A 23,220-nucleotide genomic window follows, 5' to 3' on the forward strand; every position below is an offset into this window, starting at 1 on the left:
AGTTATCAGGTCCCAGGTAATGTTGCTTACCACCCCCTGCCCGGGGCTCTCTGCAGGAAGTCCACTGGCAAAGAATTCCCTCTCATGCCTACGGCTCCCCGGGTACCCTTGTCTTTGCATCTCCCGGAGCTTCTCCTACAGCCCCTACTGCAGGCAGGCCCCCGGATCTGAAATTCCAATAATATTCCATAGTTCTTAAGAAGAGAACAAATGAATACAAATCCAGTTCAAACATCCCTGGTTCCCCTTCTCCCTCCCCCTCTCCCTCCCACCCCGCACCGCCATGAGCCTCATGCCTCCAGCATCCTAGCTTGGATTCCATGGTCTCCACCATCTTTTCCCATCCCTTCCTTTGCTCTGTATGCCCGCGGTCTTCAGCACGATTTCCCCCATGCCATATATCCCATGTCCTTTTCTTCCTAACCTGGTCCTCCTTGTTCTTCTTCAGTCCTTCCTTTGACTGGTTCATTTTGTCTTCAAAGAGGACCACCAAGAAGTGACTCACCCTTGGCTTCCTCCTCCCTCTCCTATGTCTGGGTGCCAACGGAACTGTTCATTATTCGTTCATTTAATCCTATTCATTAAGCCCTTATTGTGAGCAGAGTACTGTATTAAGTGATTGGGAAAGTACAATAGAGCAATAAAGAGTGACAATCCCTGCCCACGACGAGCTCACACTCTATGGGCAGGGGGGAAGGGGGGAAGACAGGGTATACCGTCATCAATATAAATAAATAAAATTGCAGATACAGACCGAAGTGCTGTGGGGCGGGGAGGCGGGGGAAGAGTAAGTCAGGGGGACATAGAAGGGAGTGGAAGATGAGGAAACGTGAGGCTTTGTCAGGTAAGGCCTCTTGGAAGAGACGTGCCTTCAGCAAGGCTTTGAAGAGGGATATGGTTGGGGGATGAGGAGAGTAATTGTCTGGCAGATTTGAGAAGGGAGACCAGAGGAAGGACAGGGGCCAGGAGTCTGCAGCAAAACAGGTGAGTTTGAAGCATAGGGAGAAGGTAGGCACCCGAGCAGAGAGGTGTGCGGGCTGCGTTGTAGATGGAGAGACGTGAGGTGAGGTGGGAGGAGGCGAGGTGATGGAGTGCTTTAAATCCAATATTGAGGAGTTTTTATTTTGTTTGCTACGATGTGGATTGGCAACCACTGGAGATTTTTAAGGAGGAGGGTGACATAACTAAAACGTTTCTGTGGAAAGATGATTCGGGTAGCCCAGTGAAGTATGGGCGGGAGTGAGGTGAGGCAGGAGATTGGGGAGGTCAGCATGGAGGCTGGTACAGTAATCCAGGAGGGAAAGGATGAATGATTGTATTGACGTGGTAGCAGTTTGGAAGGAGAGGAAAGGGTGGATTTTAGCGATGTTGTGAAGGTGAAACAATAATTCTATATAAAATTCTGTCCTTTCATTTTGATGCTATTCATGTCTATCTACTTGTTGTTGTTTTTTGTCTGTCTCTCCCTTCTAGGCTGTGAGCCAGTTGTTGGGTAGGGACTGTCTCTATCTGTGGCTGAATTGCTCTTTCCAAGCGTTTAGTACAGTGCTCTTACACAGTAAGCGCTCAATAAATATGATTGAATGAATGAATGAGACAGACAGGATTTGGTGACGGGTTGAATATGTGGGTTGAATGAGAGAGAGGAGTCAAAGATAACTTCCAGGTTATAAGTTTATGTGACGGGAATGATGGCGGTGCCATCGAGAGTGATGGGAAAATCCAGGAAATGGCAGAATTTTGATCTGACGACAAGGAGCTCTGTTTTGGACATGCCGCTATGCTGACATGTTATCCCTGAAAATGGCAACCGTAAATGGCTTTAATATGATTCACCATACCTTTGAGAATTGGTCACAAAGCTGCTCAATGGTATTCAGCCTCTGACTCCGAATCACTCTTAATTGCTGAAAAACCTGTCGTAGTTCATCAGCCAGCTTCTAAAATACAAAAGTCAAAGTACCTGTGATGTATTCTCCTGCTCCGGTAACGTACAATTCAATATATTTACCTGTTGGTTTGTTTGTTTGCTTTCATTTGTCGTACACTTCTAATTTAGTCATCACCTGAATAAGCAGAGAAGTTAACACCTAGTACTCCTAATGCACAAGGGTTGAGTTCTTACAGAATTGCATGTCAATACAATTCGGGTTGCTGTACCCACCATGCCCAAGGCTGAGCCATTCTCAGATGTACAGCTTCAGCTTCCATAACTGACTGCACTGTGGCTTGCAGGCAGGCTTGCATTGTCAGAAGAAGCCTGCTGTTCCATTCTAGCCAAAACGCACAGTAAAATTTCATGTAGTGACAGAACAATGCCCTTTTGAACCACTTGCTCTCTTCTCCATATCCATTTTTTTCTTTCTCTTCTTTTTGATAGTCATTTTGTGCCTGCCTTACCGGGTTAGACCACCAGCTCATTGAGGGCAGGGTTGGTGTATTCCAACTATATGATACTTTCCCAAGTGCTTAATACAGTGCTCCATCATTGATTAATTGATAAAGAGTAAAACTGATCTGGGGTGCAAAAGGATTAATTTTTAGAGCAACCGGATTCAATTTACAATCTTCATATTGTAACAGAGAGCTGGAAAATGATAGAAATTTAGGAAACCTCCACAAATTCTCTCCTGAAAAATTCAGTGAACTTTTAATTTAACAGACAATGACAAGAGCTGTGAAGTAAAATACTTCCGGAGGTAAGAAGAGGACAACACTATGAACCTCAAAGATAAAATTAAACAGTTGGGCAAGCTTCCTATGCGAGGGGATTAACTAGTTTTCCCGCAGCATTCATAATAGTTAACAAAAACGACAGCACCGTATTTGCTGCTAATGTGAGAAGGAGAGCTTCATTCCTTCCTAATCTTCCCTTTTGCCCCTGCTTACGTTTTACCCTCAGCTCCCCAGCTCCACTGTAATGCGGAGGCTGCAGGGCTGCGGGCTATCCTCACCTTAGGTAACAACCCTACTCCCTGCCCTATGTCTTTGAACTGCCCACATGATTTTGGGGGGAAAACCAAGTTATTTTCACAGGTCAAAAGGAAAGGAAATGGAAGAAAAGAGAGGTAAAGAAAAGAAAGGAAAGATACTATTGGAAGAATCTGGAAAGAATGCAGAGCTCATGAAACACAGGATGCAATGGCATATTTTCACCTCAGACCAAAGAGAGTAAATGCAAGTAACATAATATAGCTGATTCCCACCTTTGCATTCTCTCTCAGGATCCAGCACAGTTAGTAATAATGATGAATACTACTACTGCTGCTGTTACCTCTCCTCTCCTCCTCCTACTTTTCCTTTTCCTCCTCCTCCTCCCATTACCACTACTATTACTACCACTCCTTCTACTACCACCATTATTACTACCACCACTATTACTACTACTACCAGCACCACCACCACCGCCACCACTACTACTAAAACCATACTTCAGTAGTGTTCTTGATGATGCTTTTTGATGGCAGATCGCTGTATAACCAACTTGTATTGACCGCAATAGGGACAAAACGTCTATCTATTTTGTAGAAAGTGTTGTCAGAGTAAATTATGTACTGAACATGTTCAATGATTTAAAGTAATTTCAAGTCACAGATAACGGTTCTGGTATTCCTCCTTGAATCTTTAAGATGAATTTAAGTTCAGGTACAGTAAAATGCAAAGAATACTTGGGGGAAAAAGAATTCATAAACTGTAGATGCTCTTTATTCAACTGGAGAGCAACTAAAACTTTGATGTCGCAGAATCTGAATTGAGATTCAAGAAATTCAGATCACCTTTTGATTTATCATTTTCGGTCATTCCTCAACCATGTTTGTATTATATAAGAATTGGAAACTAATAATCCCATGTGGAGTCTGTCTTTAATCAAAGACCTAATTCATGTTTCAACAAGCAGGGGGTGACGTCTCTAGAGGTGTTATCCTGCAAGATTATCCTTGAAAGATTACGTCTTTGGTAGAATTATTTGTTTTAAAAATATCAGGGCTTGAGAAATAAAGAAGGTTAAATAGAACTATGGGTATAAATCAAGACAAATATTTGCCCAGAGAATCAGAGAGGGGTAAAGTTTGATTTAATAAGTTTGCTTAATTACCAGATTTAAAGTCCATTCATAAAATAGCTATAACCAGATTGTAATTTTCCTTGGTGACCAAGTTATAGATTTTAAAGTCTCTGCCGAAGCAGAGTGACCTAGTGCAGGAAGCATGGCTTGGAAGTCAGAGGACTCTGGGTTCTAATCCTGTCTCTGCCACTTGCCTGGCATCCAACCAGGGACAAGTCACTTAACGTCTCTGAGCTTCAGTTTCCTCATTTCTCAAATGGGGGTCCAAAACCTGTCCTCCTCCTACTTTAGTGTAGGAGCTCCGTACGGGACAGGGGCAGTGTCAGACCTCATTAACTTGTATCTACCCCATCATTTAGCAATAATAATAATAATGATGATGATGATGGCATTTGCTAAGCGCTTACTATGTGCAAAGCACTGTTCTAAGCGTCGGTTCTAAGCACTAGTACAGTGCTTGGCGCATAGTAAGGGCTTAACAAATATCACAGTCGATATTATAATCCCTTCAATCCCAGCTCTTTCAGGTTCATACCAAATATGTCAGGCTACTCTAAATTTTTCCCTCTTCAGCTCTTCCCAAGCATTAACAAATAGCCAACTCCATTTGGCTGCCGCAGGACCCAAGCTTGGGTCACGTGCAGAAGGCCAGTGGACAGCCATTCCTGTCAGGAGATGGTCATGAAGAACTACAAGGCCATGGAATTCAACTGGAGAAAGACCGAGATCGCAGACCTACAAGGTTTCTGAACCCCCTGCTAAGGGGAAATGACCGGGGGCTCTGGCATTTGGCATTTGTCCTAAGATTAACCTCTAGTGGAAGCTCAATAACTACCATTACTACTGCTAAGGGTGTCAGGATCATATAATTGAAGACTTATAACATAAATTGGGAGACAGCAACGTGTAGTGGATAGTGCATAGGCCTGGGTGTCAGAAGGTCATGGTTCTAATCCCTAGCTCTGCCACTTGTCTGCTATGTGATCTTGGGCAAAGTCATTTCACTTCTCTGGGCCTCCATGACCTCATCTTTACAATTGGGCTTGAGACTGTGAGTCCCACCAGGGAAAGGGACTGTGTCCAACCCAATTTGCTTGCATCCACCCCAGGGCTTAGCACGGTGACTGCCACAGTTAGCACTTAGACATTTAAATCCCTCCCCAGGCCTCATGTTCCCCTCTCCTCCCCCTCCCCCCCAACCCAGTCCCTTTCTCCCAGTCACCCCCCAACCCAATCCATTGCTCCCAGTCACCAGGCAACCTAAATTATTGAGAAAATGAAACCATCGGGGGTGAGCTCTCTAAAACCGCCCTTGCACCTCCTCAGTCCCTCCCTTTTCCGGTCCCTCTTCAAATCTCCCAACCTTCCCAGCTGTTTCTCGTCAGGAGATCTCCTGCCTCCTCTCAAAAACCCCCTCCTCTACATGCACATCGGAACCCATTCCTTCCTACTATAACAAAACTCTCGCCCTCTCCCTTCTTCTCTCCCTATCAGCCATCTTCAACGGTTCGCTCGCAAATGGCTTCTTCCCCACTGTTTTCAGGCATACCCGTGTCTTCCCTATCTTTAAAACCTAGAACCTCTCTTGACCCCATGGCTCCCTCCGGTTATCACCCTTATGCCCTCCTACAATTCCTCTCCAAATTTCTTGAGCCAGTTGTCTGAACGCGCTGTCTCAAATTCCTCTCCAAGAGTTCTCTACTGGACCCCCTCAAATCTGGCGTTAGTCCCCTTCACTGTAAAGAAACAGCCCTCTCAAACCTCACCAATGATCTTCCTCTTCCAAATCCAACAGACTCTACTCCACACTAAGCTTCCCCGAACTTTCTGCTGCCTTTGACAATGTGGACCACACTCTTCACCTGGCAACGCTGTCCTTCCTTGGCTTCACTGTCTTCTCCTGGGCCTCCTTTTATCTCCCTGGTCTCTCTTTCTCAATCTCCTTCGCGGGCACCTCCTTTGCCTCCCACCCCTTAAATCATGGGGTCCCTCCAGCTTCAGTTCTCGGTTCCCTTTCTATTCTCCATCTACACCCACTCCCTTGGAGAACTCATTTATTCCCATGGCTTCAACCACTACTTCTATTGCAGACGATGACTCCCAAATCTACATCTCCAGGCTTGATCTCTCTCCCCATCACCACTTTCCCATCTCCTCTTGCTTTCAAGACATCTCTACTTGGTTGGCTTCCTTTCACCTCAAACTTAACATGCCCAAAACAGAGCTCCTCATCTTCCCACCCAAACCCTGTCCTCCCCATGATTCTCCCATCACTGTAGATGGCACCACCATCCTTTCTGTTCTACAAACCGGTTACCTTGGCCTTATCCTTGACTCTTCTCTCTCCTTCTAGACTGTGAGCCCGTTGTTGGGTAGGCACCGTCTCTATATGTAGCCAACGTGTACTTCCCAAGTGCTTAGTACAGTGCTCTGCACACAATAAACGCTCAATAAATACTGAACGAATGAATTCAACCCGCATATTCACGCCATCACCAAGTTATGTTGGTTCCACCTTCACAACATCGGTAAAAATCTGCCCTTTCCTTTCCATTCACACTGCTACCACGTTAATACAATTGCTCATGCTAACCCGCCTGGATTATTGCATCAGCCTCCTTGCTGATACAGTCTCGTCTCGTCTCATATCTCCCCGATCTAGTCCATATGTCACTCTGCTGCCCGGATTATTTTTCTACAGAAACTTTGAAGTCATGTCATACTGCACCTCAGAAAGCTCCCGTGGTATCCCATCCAACTACCCGTCAAGCAAAAAGTCCTCTCCATTGGCTTTAAAGCACTCCATCACCTTGCCACCGCCCACCTCATCTCACTCCTCTCCTTCTTCAACCCAGGCCACACACTTGGCTCCTCGAAATTCCTAACCTTTTCACTGGACTTTATCTCGCCTATCTCACCACCGCCCTTCGGCTCACATCCTGCCTCTGGCCTGGAACGCCCTCCCTCCTCTATCTGAAAGAAAAACACTCTCCCCAACTTCAAAGTCTTATGGAAGGCACATTTATTCCAAGAGGCCTTCCCAGATGAAGCCCCATTTATCTCATCTGCCACGCTCTTCAACGTCACCCTGAATTGCTCCCTTCGCTCTTTCCTCCTCCCAAACCCAAGGCACTTATGTACATATTTGGAATTTCACTTCCTTGTATTGATGGCTGTCTCCCCTCCTCTAGACTTTGAGTTCCTTGTGGTCAGGGAATGTTCCAGTTTACTGTAGTACTGTGCATTCCTAAGCACTTTGTATAGTGCTCTGTACACATTAAGTGCTCAATAAATACGACTGGAAGAATGAATGAAATACTACAATTCATTATTATTGTTGTTGTTGTTGTTGTTGTTGTTGTTGTTTTCGTTGTTGTTGTTGTTATCAAAACGAATAAGGTACAAGTGAAAGTTGGGCTGAAAAAGTACCCAGTTCATTTCTAGGTCCTCCATCGGAACAGAAACCATGATCACGCTTCCTGAGCCATTGCCTATATTTTTCAAGTCCTGATTCATTTTAAATACAGAATATTGAAATATTTGCTGTACAAGAAATAAGGTATACCTACACCTATTTTTTCTTCACATTCTTCAGCTCTCTTAATATTCTCATCCCATTGCTCAAATATTGTGAGAAAGTGCTGTGAATAGTCTTTTTGGATCATATTCCTGAAAAAGCGAAATAACAAGATGCCATCATGATCCATGGGAAACAGCCAATCCTGACAGAAAATGTTAAATTATAAATACAGTCAGTTCTCCTCCAACAACGTTTCCGATTAAATAGCATGAACAGAAGGTCATTGAAGACTGAAAAGTTGGGAATGTTTTTTGTCTTGGAAGTGTAGTCTAGTAGAAAGATCTTGGGGGCAAGTAGTTAGGATTATTAGGGTCTAATTACAGTTCTGCCCCTGGATCGCTGGGTGACAGTGAGCAAAGCATTTAACTTTTCAGGTCTCAATGTCCTTATCTGCACAAGGTAGAATGGCTAGATGGGGAGCCCCATGCAGCACAGGGGCGGTGTTGGATCTGTCAATCTTGTGTCAACCATGGCACCTAATACATAGTAAGTACTTGATAAATGTCACCTATAATAATATGATCCAAAATCCAGACCCCACAGAGGCTGTGTGTGTAAAGAAATGGTTGTGTTCATGCGGGTGGGCGGGGGGGAGGGCACTGATGAAAGCATAAGTATAATACTGCTGTTTTTGTTTTTTTCATGTGCAACACACATGACCACAGCTAACGTCAATCAATCAATCAATCAATCAATCAAGCGCTCATTTTTATTGAGCACTTGCTCTGTGCCGAGCATGGTACTAAGCGCTCTGTTACTAAGTGTAAAAGAGTTGGTAGACCAGGTCCCTGCTAACAAGGAGCTTAAAGCCTAGTGGGGGAGGCAGATATTAATGTCAATTAATAAATACTTTACAGATATGCTCATATATGATAATGTGTTATAGGAGAACTGACTGTACCGTTGAAAGAAGAATATCAAGCTTGACCAGAAAATGAGAAAAGAAATTCTGATATTTTCTGTGATTCATTGCATTTACTGGAGGTATTGATATTTTGGTGTTTGACAAGATTAAGCTTATCCATCGTCAGCGTATAAATCAGGAATGACAATCATTCTGGCTAGTAAGCTAGTCAGTGAATCGCTTGTTTGGACTTATTTGGAATGTACACAGATTTCTCTGCCAATGACAGTAAAGACTAAGGGCGGAGGGAAAACTTTCAGAGTAAATAAAAAGAATAACTTCACCCAAAGCAGGCTTTGATTCCTTCCCAGCCCCAGTGCAGTAAGCAAGCCCAACAGTTCTGGAATTTCTGGCTATACTTGCAACAGGCTTGAGGTCAGTTCAGAACTGCGGTTCAGAACTGCAAGGTAAGTCTATATATTTTCCCCATTAATGACAGGGCGGATCGGAGCTGACCCCTGTGTGAGTGCATCACGTGGTGGGTTGGAAAGTGCATCACGTGGTGGAAATGAGCCTTTAGGCTTAGTTTGATCAACCCCATTATAAACGCTAACCACTGGACTTCGGTTTCTGTTCGCTATTAAAACATCAAGTTTTGTGGATCTGGACACACTCAAGAGGGTGTGTTGCTAAATCCCTCATTGATTTCCAGCGAGAATCGGGCTGGGAATATTTTGAATAGAAATGAAAACACACATGCGTGTGCACACGTGCACGGCACACACACACACACACACACACACACACACACACACACACACACACACACAATCGCCCTCCAGAGTATCTTTAGGCTTGAAAGCTAATTAGGAAACAGGATAAAATACAAAAGAAACCCACCAAACGAGGGGCACCCATACAAGTCTTACCTCTGCTCTTCCTCTGTTTGCCAGATCTGCTCAAGTTTCTGGTTAGTCACTTGGAGTAAAGCATTCGTATCCTCTTCCAATCTTTTCCTCTTTGCAAAAACTGTCTTCCTAGTATCAGCTCCAGTGAAACAGTAATTAATACCTCATGTAGTGGAGGAATTTTGTTACGTTCTATTACACGGAGGTTATAACTGACTTTAAGAATGAATCATCAGTGCTACCACAGAGTAAAAAATGTGCACTGACTCGATTGATTCCACACAGCATGAATTTCCCTTCTTTGCACATTTTTTTAAAAGAAAAGATTCTCTTCAGATGGATTGGAGAAGCAGCGTGGCTCAGTGGAAAGAGCCCGGGCTTTGGAGTCAGAGGTCATGGGTTCAAATCCCGGCTCTGCCACATGTCTGCTGTGTGACCTTAGGCAAGTCACTTAACTTCTCAAAGCCTCAGTTACCTCATCTGTAAAATGGGGATTAAGACTGTGAGCCCCACGTGGGACAATCTGATCACCTTGTATCCCCCCCCAGCGCTTAGAACAGGGCTTTGCACATAGTAAGTGCTTAATAAATGCCATTATTATTATTATTATTATTGGAAACTCTTTCAACTTCAGGTAAAGCTGGGACCAATCTCACATTTGTGATTACCACTTCTCCCATTCCCTTCTGCATTGTTCTTGCAGTTGGATTTGCTCCCTTTAGTCACCTCCTCCCTCAGTCCCTCAGAACTTTATGTACATATCAGAAATTCATTTATTGACTTATATTGAGGTCTGACTCCCCCTCTAGACTGTGAGCTCGTTGTGCACAGAAAACGTTTCTACCAACTCTACCATACTGTTATATTGAACTCTCCCAAGCAATTAGTTTCAATGCTCTGTGCAGAGTAAGTCCTCAGTAGTACGATTGATTGCTTCATCGATTGACTGGTTGTCAGAAAAACTAGTTAGGTGTGGTCCCAGACCAATGTGGGGCACAAAATCTCACTAGGACCTAAATTAACGAGGTTTAACTGGGATAACAATCACCTAGTGAAATATATGACCACTGCTCAGGGTAAAGAAGAAGTAATAAATCCATCAGTCAGTCAATCTATCAATGACAATTATTGAGTGCCTACTCTGAGTAGAGCACAGTAAATTTATAAGAATTTATTGCTTATATTTGTGTATTTATTCACATAAATTTATATGATGCATTCTATAAACATATAAATTAAATTAATTTATGTTATTTACTTATATGAATAAATTGGATATACTATTGATTTACTTATTAGTAATCAGTAATTTATAGTATTAGTAATTTGTAAGACATCATTTATATAATGTATCATTTAATTTAAAATTTATAATATATCATTTAAAGATATTTTTCCTGAAGTGCTGTGGCATTGAGGAAGGGGCAAATATCAAATGCCTAAAGGCAGGAGACTATTGATTAGGGGCAAAGGCAAAGAAAAAAAAACAGTCACCCATCTTTCCCACTAATCAGTGTGGGACACTAATCCACCCCACTTCCTAAAGATGGCACGTGATGCACGAAAACATAGTTGGGCTAGGAAGTCAAATCATAGATTTAGGAAACACCCTTCTAGAAATTCCATTAGTACAGAACCTGTATGAGAAGCAGGAGGCTACAATAAGAACAGAACATGGAGAAACACATTGGTTTCCCATTTGTAAGTGAGTAAGATAAGTATTTATCTTCTTGTCTTATCTATTCATCCTTTACACCGAATACTTAATGAGAGAAGCAGGATTGGGTGAAGACAAATGGGGAATAAAAACTGGAAGAAGGAATATAAAGCAATCTTCGTTATGCTGATGGTAAAACCCTACTAGCAAGAAGTGAGGAAGACTTGCAGGGCCTTTATTAAAAGTTAAGGAACAGAGCAAAATGATGGGCCTATATTTGAATGTCAAGAAAACTAAGATCATGAAAACTGGAAGTTTTAGCACACTTATAGTGGATGGAGAGAAGATTGAAGTAGTTGACAATTTTTCTCTCCTGGGATTGGTTGATTTATTGAGCCCTTACTATGTGCAGTTAGCCCTGAACTAAGGACTTAATTGCAACAGAATTAGCAGGCTTGATGCCTGCCCATAAAGAGCTTACATTGTAGAGAGGCAGACAGACGTCGACATGAATAAATAAGCCATTTATACTGCATAATTAAAGATATGTACATACGTGCAGTGGGAAGGGGTGGGAGATTTGGGTGGGAATGTGGAGAATGACATTCTATCTATCCCCTGACCCTTACTCCGATAGTATCAACTAAAAGCTGAGATTGCTCCCTTTCAGGTAACCAATGACTCTGACAGTGACACAAAGGACACTAATCCTCCTAGGCTTCTTGACTGCCTTGGACACTGCGTTGCATTCTCCATTTCTTGAAACATTTTGGGGTTTCATTTTTGCTTACATGGCACTAATATGGCTCTCTAACTACCGTTTGATCACTTCTGGGTTTCAGTTCCTGGTTCATGTTCTGCCTCACTGTTTAAGCACTGGCTAACCTCAAGACCCCAGTCTTGTTCTACACCCGTTTCTTCTCACAGAGCTGAACATGGCTTCACGCTACTACCTCCGTGTGGACAACTCACAGATCCAAGAACAGCTAGGAGGAGGGTTTGGGCAAAGTGAAGAATGAAAACTGGGAAATAAAAGTGGATAAAGAGAGAAAGTTGGTGGAGACCATTGCAACCAATAGTAAGATTTTTGGTTTGACTCATAGGGAGATAGACAATCACCGCAGGTTTGTGGGGAGGAGCTATAGCCTGTGTGCTGAGTAACATTTCCAGAAGGGGATCTAGACAGCAGCCTGGAGTACAGTCTGGAAAGGGAGAGAGGCTAAAGGCAGGGAGGAAATGAATGAATGAATTAGCTCTTCCCCTCAGGTGTGTGGGCACTCTCTCTGACTAGGACCCACACCTTATTCATTGTGCTTCTCCTTGCTTATTCATTCATTCAGTCATATTTTTTGAGCGCTTACCGTGTGCAGAGCACTATGCTAAGCTCGTGGAAAATACAATTTGGCAACAGAAAGGGACAATCCCTACCCATCAGTGGGCTCACAGTCTGGAAGTGGGAGACAGACAACAAAATAAACTAAGTAGATAGGCATGAATAACATCAGACTAGATAAATAGAATTATAGATATATACACAACTTTAATCAACTGAATAAAATAATAAATACGTACAAATATAGACAGGTGCTGTGGGGAGGGGAAGGGGATAGAGTAGAGGGAGGTAATCGGGGTGATGAGGAGGGGAGGAGGAACAGAGGAAAGGCGGGGCTCAGTCTGGGAAGGCCTCCTGGAGGAGGTAAGCATTCATGAGGACTTTGAAGGGAGGAAAATAGCTAGTTTGGTGGATGTGTGGAGGGACAGGCATTCCAGGCCAGAGGTAGGATGTGGGCCAGAGGTCGACAGCGGGACAGGCGAGAACAAGGCAGAGTGAGGCGGTTATCGGCAGAGGTGAGGAGAGTGTGGGCAGGGCTGGAGAAGGAAAGAAGGGAGGTGAGGTAGGAGGGGGAAAGGAGAGGAAGAGCTTTGAGGGGTCGCGGGTTGGCATGCCCAGAGCCCTTCTGTAGAAAAATAATCCTGGCAGCAGAGTGAAGTACAGACTGAAGCGTGGAGAGACAGGAGGATGGGAGATCAGAAAGGAGGCTGCTGCAATAATCCAGTCGGGATATGATGACAGATTGCACCAACAACGTAGCAGTTTGGATGGAGAGGAAGGACGGATCTTGGCGATGTTGTGAAGGTGTGACCGACAGGTTTTGGTGATGGATTGGATGTATGGAGTGAATGAGAGAGCGGAGCTTAGGGGGACACCAAGTGTGCGGGCTTCTGACATGGGAACTATGGTTGTGCCACTCTCAGTTTTGGGAAAGCCAAGGAGAGGACAGGGTTTGGGAAGGAAGATAAGGAGCTCAATCTTGGGCATGTTGAGTTTTAGGTGGTGGGAGAGCATCCAGGTGGAGATGTCCTGAAGATAGGAGGAAATACGAGCATGGAGGTAGGGAGAGATAACAGGGAAGGAGAAGTTAGAAGTTAGGGTGTCATCTGCGTAGAGATGATAGTTGACGCCATGGGAACGAATGAGTTCAACAAGGCAGTGAGTGTAGATGGTGAACAGAAGGGGACCAACAACTGACCCTCGTGGATCCCCTACAGTTAGGGAATGGGAGTGGGAGGAGACAGCAAAGTAGACTGAGACTGAAGGGCCAGAAAGATAAGAGGAGAACCAGGAGAGGACAGAATCCGTGAAGCCAAGGTTAGATAACATGTTGAGGAGCAGAGGATGGTAGATAGTGTCAAAGGCAGCTGAGAGGTCGAAGAGGATTAGGATAGAATAGGAACCATTGGATTTGGCAAGAAGGAGGTCATTGGCGACTTTTGGGAGGGCAGTTTAAGTGGAATGGAGGGGCCAGAAGCCAGATTTGGGGCAGGGTGGGGGGGGGGGGGATGTCGATGAGAGAGTTGGAGTTGAGGAATAACGAATGTAGACGAGTCACTGTATGAGTTTGGAAAGGAAGGGTAGGAGGGAGATAGGACGATAACTGGAGGGGGCAGTGGGTTTTTTAAAAGAGAGTTTTTCAGGATCGGGTAGACATGGTCATGATTGAAGGCAGACGGGAACAATCCATTGGAGAGTGAGCGGGTGAAGATGGGAAGGGGTTAGAATTTTTATAAGGTGAGAGGGAATGAAGTCCGAAGCACAGATGGAGGGGGTGGCACTTGAGAGGTGGGAGGAGATCTCCTGCGAAGATACTGCTGGGAAGGATGGGAAAGTAGAGGAGGGACTTGAGAGTTGGGGGATGGAGAAGGGGGAGGGATGACATTTGGGAGATCACACATGGTGGTGTTTATATATTATCTCACTAATACTTCACCTACGAATTAATTGTAATTATTCACCTACAGTTAATTTCCTTATAGAGTGCTATAGAATTATTGGTACAGTAATCAATCCATGAATTAACTGATACAGAAATAGCACGAGGCAGATCTGCAGGAAAGGGTCCACAACGAAGAGGCAGCATGATGTAGTGGATAGGGCACGGGCCTGGAAGTCAAAAGGTCATGGGTTCTAATCCCGTCTCCCCCACCTGTCTGCTGGGTGACCTTGGGCAAGTTACTTCACTTCTCCAGCCTCAGTTACCTCATCTGGGAAATGGGGATTGAGACCGTGAGCCCCACGTGGGACAGGGACTGTGTACAACCTGATTTGCTTGTAAATAATGATGGCATTTATTAAGTAATTACTATGTGCAAAAAACACTGTTCTGAGCGCTGGGGAAGGTTACAATGTGATCAGGTTGTCCCACGTGGGGCTCACAGTCTTAATCCCCAGTTTACAGATGAAGTAACTGAGGCCCAGAGAAGTAAAGTGACTTACCCAAAGTCACACAGCCTATAAGTGGCAGAGTCGGGTTTAGAACGCATGACTTTTGACTCCAAAGCCCGAACATTTTCCACTGAGCCATGCTGCTTCTTTATCCACCCCAGTGTTTAGTACAGTGCCTGTCACATAGTCAGCGCTTAACAAATACCACTGTTACAATTACTATTATTATTGCTTTAAAACACACTTTAAAAAGTGACTTTTGTCTGCTTTCCCAAGTTCCTTCAACTACCTAGGAAAAGCTCCTGGAATGTTAGCCCAGTGTGACGGAAGCCACAGCAGGCTAATCCCCTTTTGTCCCAGAATTGTTCTAGACAGAAAGCTCCCTGTGGGCAGGAAACAAGTCCTCCTACTCTCCTTTATTCTACTCTCCCAAGAGCTTGGTTCAGTGTTATGCACACAGAAAGCACAGTAAGCAGAAATATCAGTGATTGATATTGATTGATTGATTGATTGATCCATAGGGTTTAATTTTACTAATTGTGTTTTGGCTATATGTCGGAACCTTGGGAGGGTGAGAGGGAGGGGCTAACTTCTACAGTTGGGAAGAGTGAATCAATCAACCAATCAACCAATCAATTAGTTTTAATCAATCAATAAATCAATCAACAGCACTGTGTGCACAGCACTGTACTATGTGCTTGGGAGAATGCAATATGCGGGAGTTTGTAGGCACATTCCCTGCCCACAAGGAACTTATGATCTAGCTAAGCAGACAGACATTAATATAAAAAAAATTAAAGATATGGATGTAGGAGCTATGGAGCTGAGGGTGCATATCCCTGTGCAAGGACAACCCAGAAGGGAGTGGGAGCCTAGTCAGGGAATCCTCTTGGAGGAGATGTAAGTTTCATATGCTTTTCAAGGTGGGGAGAGTGATCGTTTGTCGGTTACGAAGAGAGAGGGCGTTCCAGATCAGAGACAGAAAGTGAACGAGAGATCGGTGGTGAGAGAAACAAGATGAAGCTACAATGAGTAGGTTGGCAGTAAGGGAGCCAAGTGTGCATGCTGGGCGGTCATAGGAAAGCAATAAGGTAAGGTAGGAGGGTGCAAAGTGATTGAGTGCTTTAAAGCTGATGGTAAGGAGATTCTGTTCAAGGCAGAGGGGAATGGGCAACCACTGGAACTTCCTGAGGAGGGGAGAAACACGGACGGATCATTTTTGAGGAAGAATGATCCGGCCAACAGAGGCAAGTAAGCACTAGAGTGGGGAGAAGCAGGAGGCAGGGAGGTCAGCAAAGAAGCTGATGCAGTAATCGAGGCAGAAGAGGGTAAGTGTTTCGATGAACATGGTATAGGTTTGGATGGAGAAGAGTGGGCAGAGTTTAGTGATGTTGTGAACGGCATTTGATCACAGAATTGCCTCATTCCGATATTTAGGAGGAAATTAAAGATTAAGTTTGGCCCCAAATAATGAGCTGGGGAAGAAGAAGCAAGGGTGAGAATGGACTGTAAAGCAGGTGGGGCATGTTAGTGCATTAAGCCTGAGAACTGAGAACAGGACAATGCAGTGAAAATGAAAAGGGGAATTTAGGCAGTGTGTGCCTACTGAATGCAGACCTTGAGAGAGTGCAATAGAAGAGGAGTCTGTCTTAAGTAGCCCGCTTACTTTCTTTTCTTTCTCTCCTCCTCTCCTTTCTTTTTTTTTTTGTTTTACTGCCCCTTTTATTGGTAAACTTAATTCTCTCCTATCATAAACCCTCCCTTCAATCAATCAATCAATCAATCAATCAATCAATCAATCAATCATATTTATTGAGCACTTACTGTGTGCAGAGCACTGTACTAAGCGCTTGGGAAGTGCAAGTTGGCAACATATGGAGACGATCCCTACACAACAGTGGGCTTACAGTCTAGAAGGGGGAGACAGAGAACAAAACCAAACATATTAACAAAATAAAGTAAATAAAATAGATATGTACAAGTAAAATAAATAAATAAATAAATAAATAAATAAATAGAGTAATAAATATGTACAATCATATATACATATATGCAGGTGCTGCAGGGAAGGGAAGGAGGCAAGATGGAGAGGATGGAGAGGGGAACGAGGGGGAGAGGAAGGAGGGGGCTCAGTCTGGGAAGGCCTCCTGGAGGAGGTGAGCTCTCAGTAGGGCCTTGAAGGGAGGAAGAGAGCTAGCTTGGCAGATGTGCAGAGGGAGGGCATTCCAGGCCAGAGGGATGACGTGGGCCAGGGGTCGACAGCGGGACAGGAGAGAACGAGGCATGGTGAGGAGATTAGCGGCAGAGGAGCAGAGGGTGCGGGCTGGGCTGTAGAAGGAGAGAAGGGAGGTGAGTTGGAGGGGGCGAGGTGATGGAGAGTCTTGAAGCCGAGGGTGAGGAGTTTCTGCCTGATGCACAGATTGATTGATAACCACTGGAGATTTTTCAGGAGGAGAGTAACATGCCCAGAGCGCTTCTGGACAAAGACAATCTGGGCAGCGGCGTGAAGTATGGATTGAAGTGGGGAGAGACAAGAGGATAGGAGGTAGGAGAGTAGTCCAGACAGGATAGGATGAGAGCTTAACGAGCAGGGTAGCGGTTTGGTTGGAGAGGAAGGGCGGATCTTGGCAATACTGCGGAGCTGAGACCAGCAGGTTTTGGTGATGGCTTGGATGTGTGGGGTGAACGAGAGAGCTGAGTCGAGGATGACACCAGTCTTGCGGGCCTGTGAGACGGGAAGAATGGTAGTGCCGTCAACAGTGATGGGAAAGTCAGGGAGAGGGCAGGGTTTGGGAGGGAAGACAAGGAGTTCAGTCTTGGACATGTTGAGTTTCAGGTGGTGGGCAGACGTCCAGATGGAGATGTCCTGAGGGCAGGAGGAGATGCGAGCCTGGAGGGAGGGGGAGAGAGCAGGGGCAGAGATGTAGATCTGGGTGTCAGTGGCGTAGAGATGATAGTTGAAGCCGTGGAAGCGAATGAGGTCACCAAGGGAGTGAGTGTAGATCGAGAACAGAAGGGGACCGAGAACTGAACCTTGAGGAACCCCTACAATAAGGGGTTGGGAGGGGGAGGAGGAGCCTGCAAAAGAGACTGAGAATGAACGACCGGAGAGATAAGAGGAGAACCAGGAGAGGACGGAGTCTGTGAAGCCAAGGTTGGATAGCGTATTGAGGAGAAGGGGGGTGGTCCACAGTGTCGAAGGCAGCTGAGAGGTCGAGGAGGATTAGGATAGAGTACGAGCCGTTGGATTTGGCAAGGAGGAGGTCATTGGTGACCTTTCAGAGGGCAGTTTCCGTGGAATGTAGGGGACAGATGCCAGACTGGAGGGGGTCGAGGAGAGAGTTGGTGTTGAGGAATTCGAGGCAGCGCATGTAGACGACTCGTTCAAGGAGTTTGGAAAGGAATGGTAGGAGGGAGATGGGGCGATAACTAGAAGGTGAGGTGGGGTCAAGAGAGGGTTTTTTTAGGATGGGAGAGACATGGGCATTTTTGAAGGCGGAGTGGAACGAACCAGTGGAGAGTGATCGGTTGAAGATGGAAGTTAAGGAGGGAAGAAATGACGGAGTGAGAGATTTCATGAGATGAGAGGGAATGATGTCAGAAACACAGATGGCCGGAGTAGCACTTGAGAGGAGAGAGGAGAGCTCCTCTGAGGATATTGCTGGGAAGGATGGGAGAGTAGCATAGAGTGTTGTTGGCCGGGCGGTTGGAGGGTGGGGGGAGTGACTTTGCGGAGGTCGGACCTGATGGATCGAATTTTATTAATGAAGTAGGAGGCCAGGTCGTTGGGGGTGAGGGAAGGAGGAGGGGGAGGATCCGGCGGCCTGAGAAGGGAGTTGAATGTACGGAAGAGCTGACGGGGATGATGGGCATGGGTGTCAATAAGGGAGGAGAAATAGTTTTGTCTGGCAGAGGAGAGGGCTGAGTTAAGGCAGGAAAGGATAAACTTGAATTGAACGAGGTTGGCATGCTGTTTAGACTTTCGCTAGCAGCGATCGGCAGCTCGAGCATAAGAGCGAAGGAGGAGGACAGTGGCAGTGATCCAGGGCTGTGGTTTAGCGGTACGAGAGCGGCGAAGGGAAAGGGGAGCGAGTGAGTCTAGCTGAGTAGAAAGGGTAGAGTTGAGAGCAGTAATCTGATCATCAAGATTGGGTAGAGAGGAGAGGGAGGCTAGATGGGGTGTGAGGCACTCAGAAAGATGGATGGGGGCAAGAGAGTGGAGATCGCTGTGAGGGAGTAATATGGATTTACAGGGGAAAGGAGTGTGAGTGAGGAGGCAGGTGAGAAGATCATGATCAGAGAGAGGGAATTCAGAATTGGTGAGGGTGGACACAGTGCAGCGTAGGAGATGATGAGGTCGAGGGTATGACCAAGCTGGTGAGTGGGCGAGGTGGGGTGGAGCAAGAGGTTGGCGCGTCAAGGAGAGATAGATTGCGGGCGTCAGAGGAGTCACCAGGGATATCCATGTGGATGTTGAAGTCTCCGAGGAGCAGAGTGGGCATGGAAAAGGAGAGAAGGAAGGTGAGGAAGGGGTCAAAATCGTTAAAGAAGTTGGAGGTGGGGCCAGGGGGGGCCGGGGGGGGCCGGTAGATGACGGCTACAAGAATCTGGAGGGGGTGGTAGAGGTGAATAATGTGGGCCTCAAAGGAAGGTACGGAAAGGGAAGGGGGAGGAGGGATAGTGTGAAAGCGACATTGGGGGGCGAGAAGGAAACCGACACCTCCTCCTTTTGGGTCGCAAGCATATTCAAAAGAACGAGGTAGTTATTCAAGTAGGTAGGTAATAATGGGCAAGGAGTAAATAGAGAAGTAGTGGGTTGTGGATTAGGTTGGCAGACTGAAGTGTGTGTAGAGATAATTAGAGGGAATTTTCTGGCGACCTACAAAGAAACCTACTCGATGGAGATGATAGCGACTGCACTGGGTTGATTATGATGATGGTATTTGCTAAGCGATTACTAGGTGTTAAGCAAAGTTCTGAGTGCTGGAAGTTCTCCATTATTGTTGTATTTTCCCCTCCCGAGCGCTTAGTACAGTTCTCGGCATGAAGGAACGCTCAGAAAATACGATTGAATGAATGAATGGAGAAGCAGGGGGGCCTAGTGGATAGAGTTTGGGCCCGGGAGTCAGGGGATCTGGATCCTAATCAGGATCGAAGAAGCAACGTGGCTTAGTGGAAAGAGCCCGGGCTCGGGAGTTGGAAGACGTGGGTTCTCATCCCTGCTCTGCCACTTGTCTGCTGGTGACCTTGGGCAAGTCACTTGACTTCTCTGGGCCTCAGTTCCCTCATCTGCCAAATGGGGATTTAATGTGTGAGCCCCACGTGGGACAACCTGATCACCTTGTTTCTACCCCAGTGCTTAGAACAGTGTTAGGCACATAGCAGGTGCTTAATAAATACCATCATTATTACTATCATTGTTACCCCAGCGCTTAGAACAGTGCTTGGCACAGAGTAAGTGCTGAATAGATGCCATCATCATTATTATTATATTATTGTACATATTGTACATATTTACTATTCTATTTATTTCATTTTGTTAATATATTTTGTTTTCGTTGTCTGTCTCCCCGTTCTAGACTGTGAGCCCGTTGTTGGGTAGGGACCGTCTCTATATGTTGCCAACTTGTACTTCACAAGCGCTTAGTACAGTGCTCTGCACACAGTAAGCGCTCAATAAATACGATTGAATGAATGAATGAATGACATTGGTACCTAGGGTTAAATTTTCAGATTTACTCATCTGTCCCAAAGTGAAACGGGCTCCCCACCATCTCAGGGTTAAAGGCTATCCCACCAGAGCCCGATCCAGGAAAGCAGAATTCGGAAGCGAGGGCGTGACACAGCTCCCTGAAACTAAAACCACTAGCTTGACAGACCAGGCCAGGAATACGGAAGGTGACCCTGACTCCCTTGCCAGTCAAATACTTTATGGATTAATGGGGAGGGCAGAGATTGGAAAGGTGGAGGCCAGAAGCTGGAAAAGCCTGGGAGCCCAGGTAATAATTACAATAATTATAATAATAACAGTAACAATAATAATGGCATTTACTAAGTGCTTACTATGTGCAAAGCACTGTTCTGAGCGCTGGGGTGGTTAAAAGGTGATAAGGCTGTCAGACAGGGGGCTCACAGTCTTAATCCCCATTTTACAGATGAGGTAACTGAGACACAGAGAAGTTAAGTGAGTTTCCCAAAGTCACACAGCTGACAATTGGCGGAGCCAGGATTTGAGCCCATGACCTCTGACTCCAAAGCCCGGGCTCCTTTCACTGAGCCACGCTGCTTCTCTAATAAATAGGTAATGAATACCTGTGGCCTCGGACCTTCTGAATAGAGGTTTCGGTGGAAAGGGTGACTGCCTGCTTGAACGCTCATGTATTCGTCATGGGTAGGGAGCGTTCGTGGGTGGGAGCAGGGTGTTTCACCACCCATGCGTACCACTTAAGTATATGCCTCTGAGTAGAGAAGCTCCAATATAATGAGACAATCGTATTTCTTTTGAAACAGAAGTCCAATTCGCCATGTCCAAATAACTGAATAATTATGTGCGGAATAAATTTTGTGGACATTCAGCCCCTGATTCCAGTCTCTATCTCTCGCCTCGCTGGTTAATGAAACCGTCCCCGGGCGACAGGTGACATCATCCCAGGTCTCCGATGATAACTGAAGAGTTTCTTATTAGGACTGAAAGGAACCCAATTCGGGGTGGTGGGTGGTGGTGGTGGGGGGGGGTGCCTCTACCTATTAGATCTCTGAAACTGGTGTTGTCCCTGTCTTCGTCCTCCCTAATTTCCCTTCCCCCTTTTACCACCTGCGCTAAGAATTAAAAGTTGCTGCCAATCGAGAAGCAGACATCTTCGTGAGGAAGAAAGTAGCAGCACTTGACCTCAAGTGGCAAGAATCTTCATGAGGAAGAAAAAAGTATCACTTGATCTCAAGACATCCTTCTAATGCCATTTAGCCACCTATCTGATGGAATAGAACTACCCCCACCTGGTTGCCAATGCTGATTAAGGAGGAGAGATAAGTATTGTGGGAGGGAAGTGACAGCTTTTTTTGTAGCTGTCGTTTTGGTTGTTTCTGATACTTGTTTTCCAGGCCCTATCCTAAGCGCTGGGGTGGATACAAGCAAATGGGGTTGGACAGTCGCCGTCCCACATGGGGCTCGCAGTCGTAGTCCTCACAGTTACAGCTAAGGTAACTGAGGCACAGAAAAGATAGACGACTTGAACGAGGACACAAAGCAGACAAGACGAAGAGCTGGGATGAGAACACAGATCCTTCTGACTCCCACGTCCGGATCCTATCCTCTAGACCACTAGGTCACATCTCTTCTCTGCTATTGCCAGAAATACTTAAGGTGTGGGCACGTTCCTGAAGTTGTAAAGTAGGCATTCGAGTCACACCTTTCGTGAGCATCAACTCCCCATCTTGAGCCCAGACACAGAACTTTGGGTGACTCTTAGCAATGGGCCGACCAAACAGCAACAGTCAGGAACTAGATTTTTCCCTGATCAGGATTCTCATTTCTCTTCCACCTTGTTTCAAAGCTCTCAGGTCTTTTCAGACTCCTGGCTCTTGCTGCTGAAGAAGACACACTGATCATAGGTATCAGCGGTAAGTGAAGCCTAATCTCTCTACAATGGGAATATTGGGAAAGTTGGGCTCTGCCTGAAGGGGTGAGAATTCTGAGGAACTTTCCCTTCCAGAACTAATGCCCTGCTATTCTTATGCTCTTGCTGAGTATGCCACTTGGGATTATCATTATCATTAACTTCATTATTATTATTACTATTATTATTATTATTATTATTATTATGCCATGTTTCTTCATCTTCTCAGCCCTCAGACCGTGAGCAAGGGACTCTAATGGACAGTGTCTGAAGCAATAACTTTTTACTTTTCCCACTGCTCCACTAAACGCCATTATTACTCCTACCTCTTTTTACAGGGGAAAGAGAAGCTGAGAGTCGAGACCCAAATGTGTGGAAGGAAACAACAAGGGCCTCATTGCCACAGCTGGAAACCCATGGATGCAAGTGACACCCCATTTAGCCCTACAGAGTTGACCCCTATGGCCTCCCTGTCATGTTGCTCTGCATAGTCAAAGTAGTGCTCCTCTCAGTAATCACCTACTGGGGACTTGGCTGACATCACAACTATCAAAATACCTGGACCATGCTTTAACCTATAACTGGTCCTATAATTCAGCCACTGTGTTTGAAAGAATGATACCCTTTCTCTTCTTTGGCATATCACCAGCTTCAGGGTGACTGGCACTGCAAACAGCTCAGCGTCAGTTAAAAAGCTGTATAAATTTATATTCCAAGTTTGGCTCTTTCTGTTCTGAAGTTCCTTATTTCAAATTTTATTTATACACAGTTTACCCCCCCCCCCAAAAAAAAAACATTTTAAAAAGCAAAACTAAAAAAGTTAAA

The 23,220-nt window shown here is 45.4% G+C and overlaps 1 protein-coding gene across 8 annotated transcripts in view; it reads right to left on the reverse strand.

Moving 5' to 3' along the window:
- Positions 1-1,801: 1,801 nt before the first annotated feature.
- Positions 1,802-23,220, reverse strand: part of LOC119921745 (synaptonemal complex protein 3-like) — a 70,696-nt gene continuing 49,277 nt past the window's right edge. For 4 of the 8 annotated variants that reach the window (XM_038741798.1, XM_038741797.1, XM_038741799.1 and 1 more), the window contains exons 5-7: positions 9,420-9,537; positions 7,636-7,735; positions 1,808-1,940 (exon numbers count right to left, since the gene is read on the reverse strand). In XM_038741798.1, coding sequence (XP_038597726.1) covers positions 1,833-1,940; positions 7,636-7,735; positions 9,420-9,537 — 326 coding nt within the window. In that variant the 3' untranslated portion in view covers positions 1,808-1,832. Of the gene's footprint in view, positions 1,941-7,635; positions 7,736-9,419; positions 9,538-23,220 lie in introns of all 8 variants that reach the window. The other 4 variants (XM_038741803.1, XM_038741802.1, XM_038741805.1 and 1 more) reach the window with 3 other exon arrangements.

The sequence above is a fragment of the Tachyglossus aculeatus genome, assembly GCF_015852505.1.
Source record: "Tachyglossus aculeatus isolate mTacAcu1 chromosome Y4 unlocalized genomic scaffold, mTacAcu1.pri scaffold_167_arrow_ctg1, whole genome shotgun sequence".
NCBI classification, from domain to species: domain Eukaryota; kingdom Metazoa; phylum Chordata; class Mammalia; order Monotremata; family Tachyglossidae; genus Tachyglossus; species Tachyglossus aculeatus.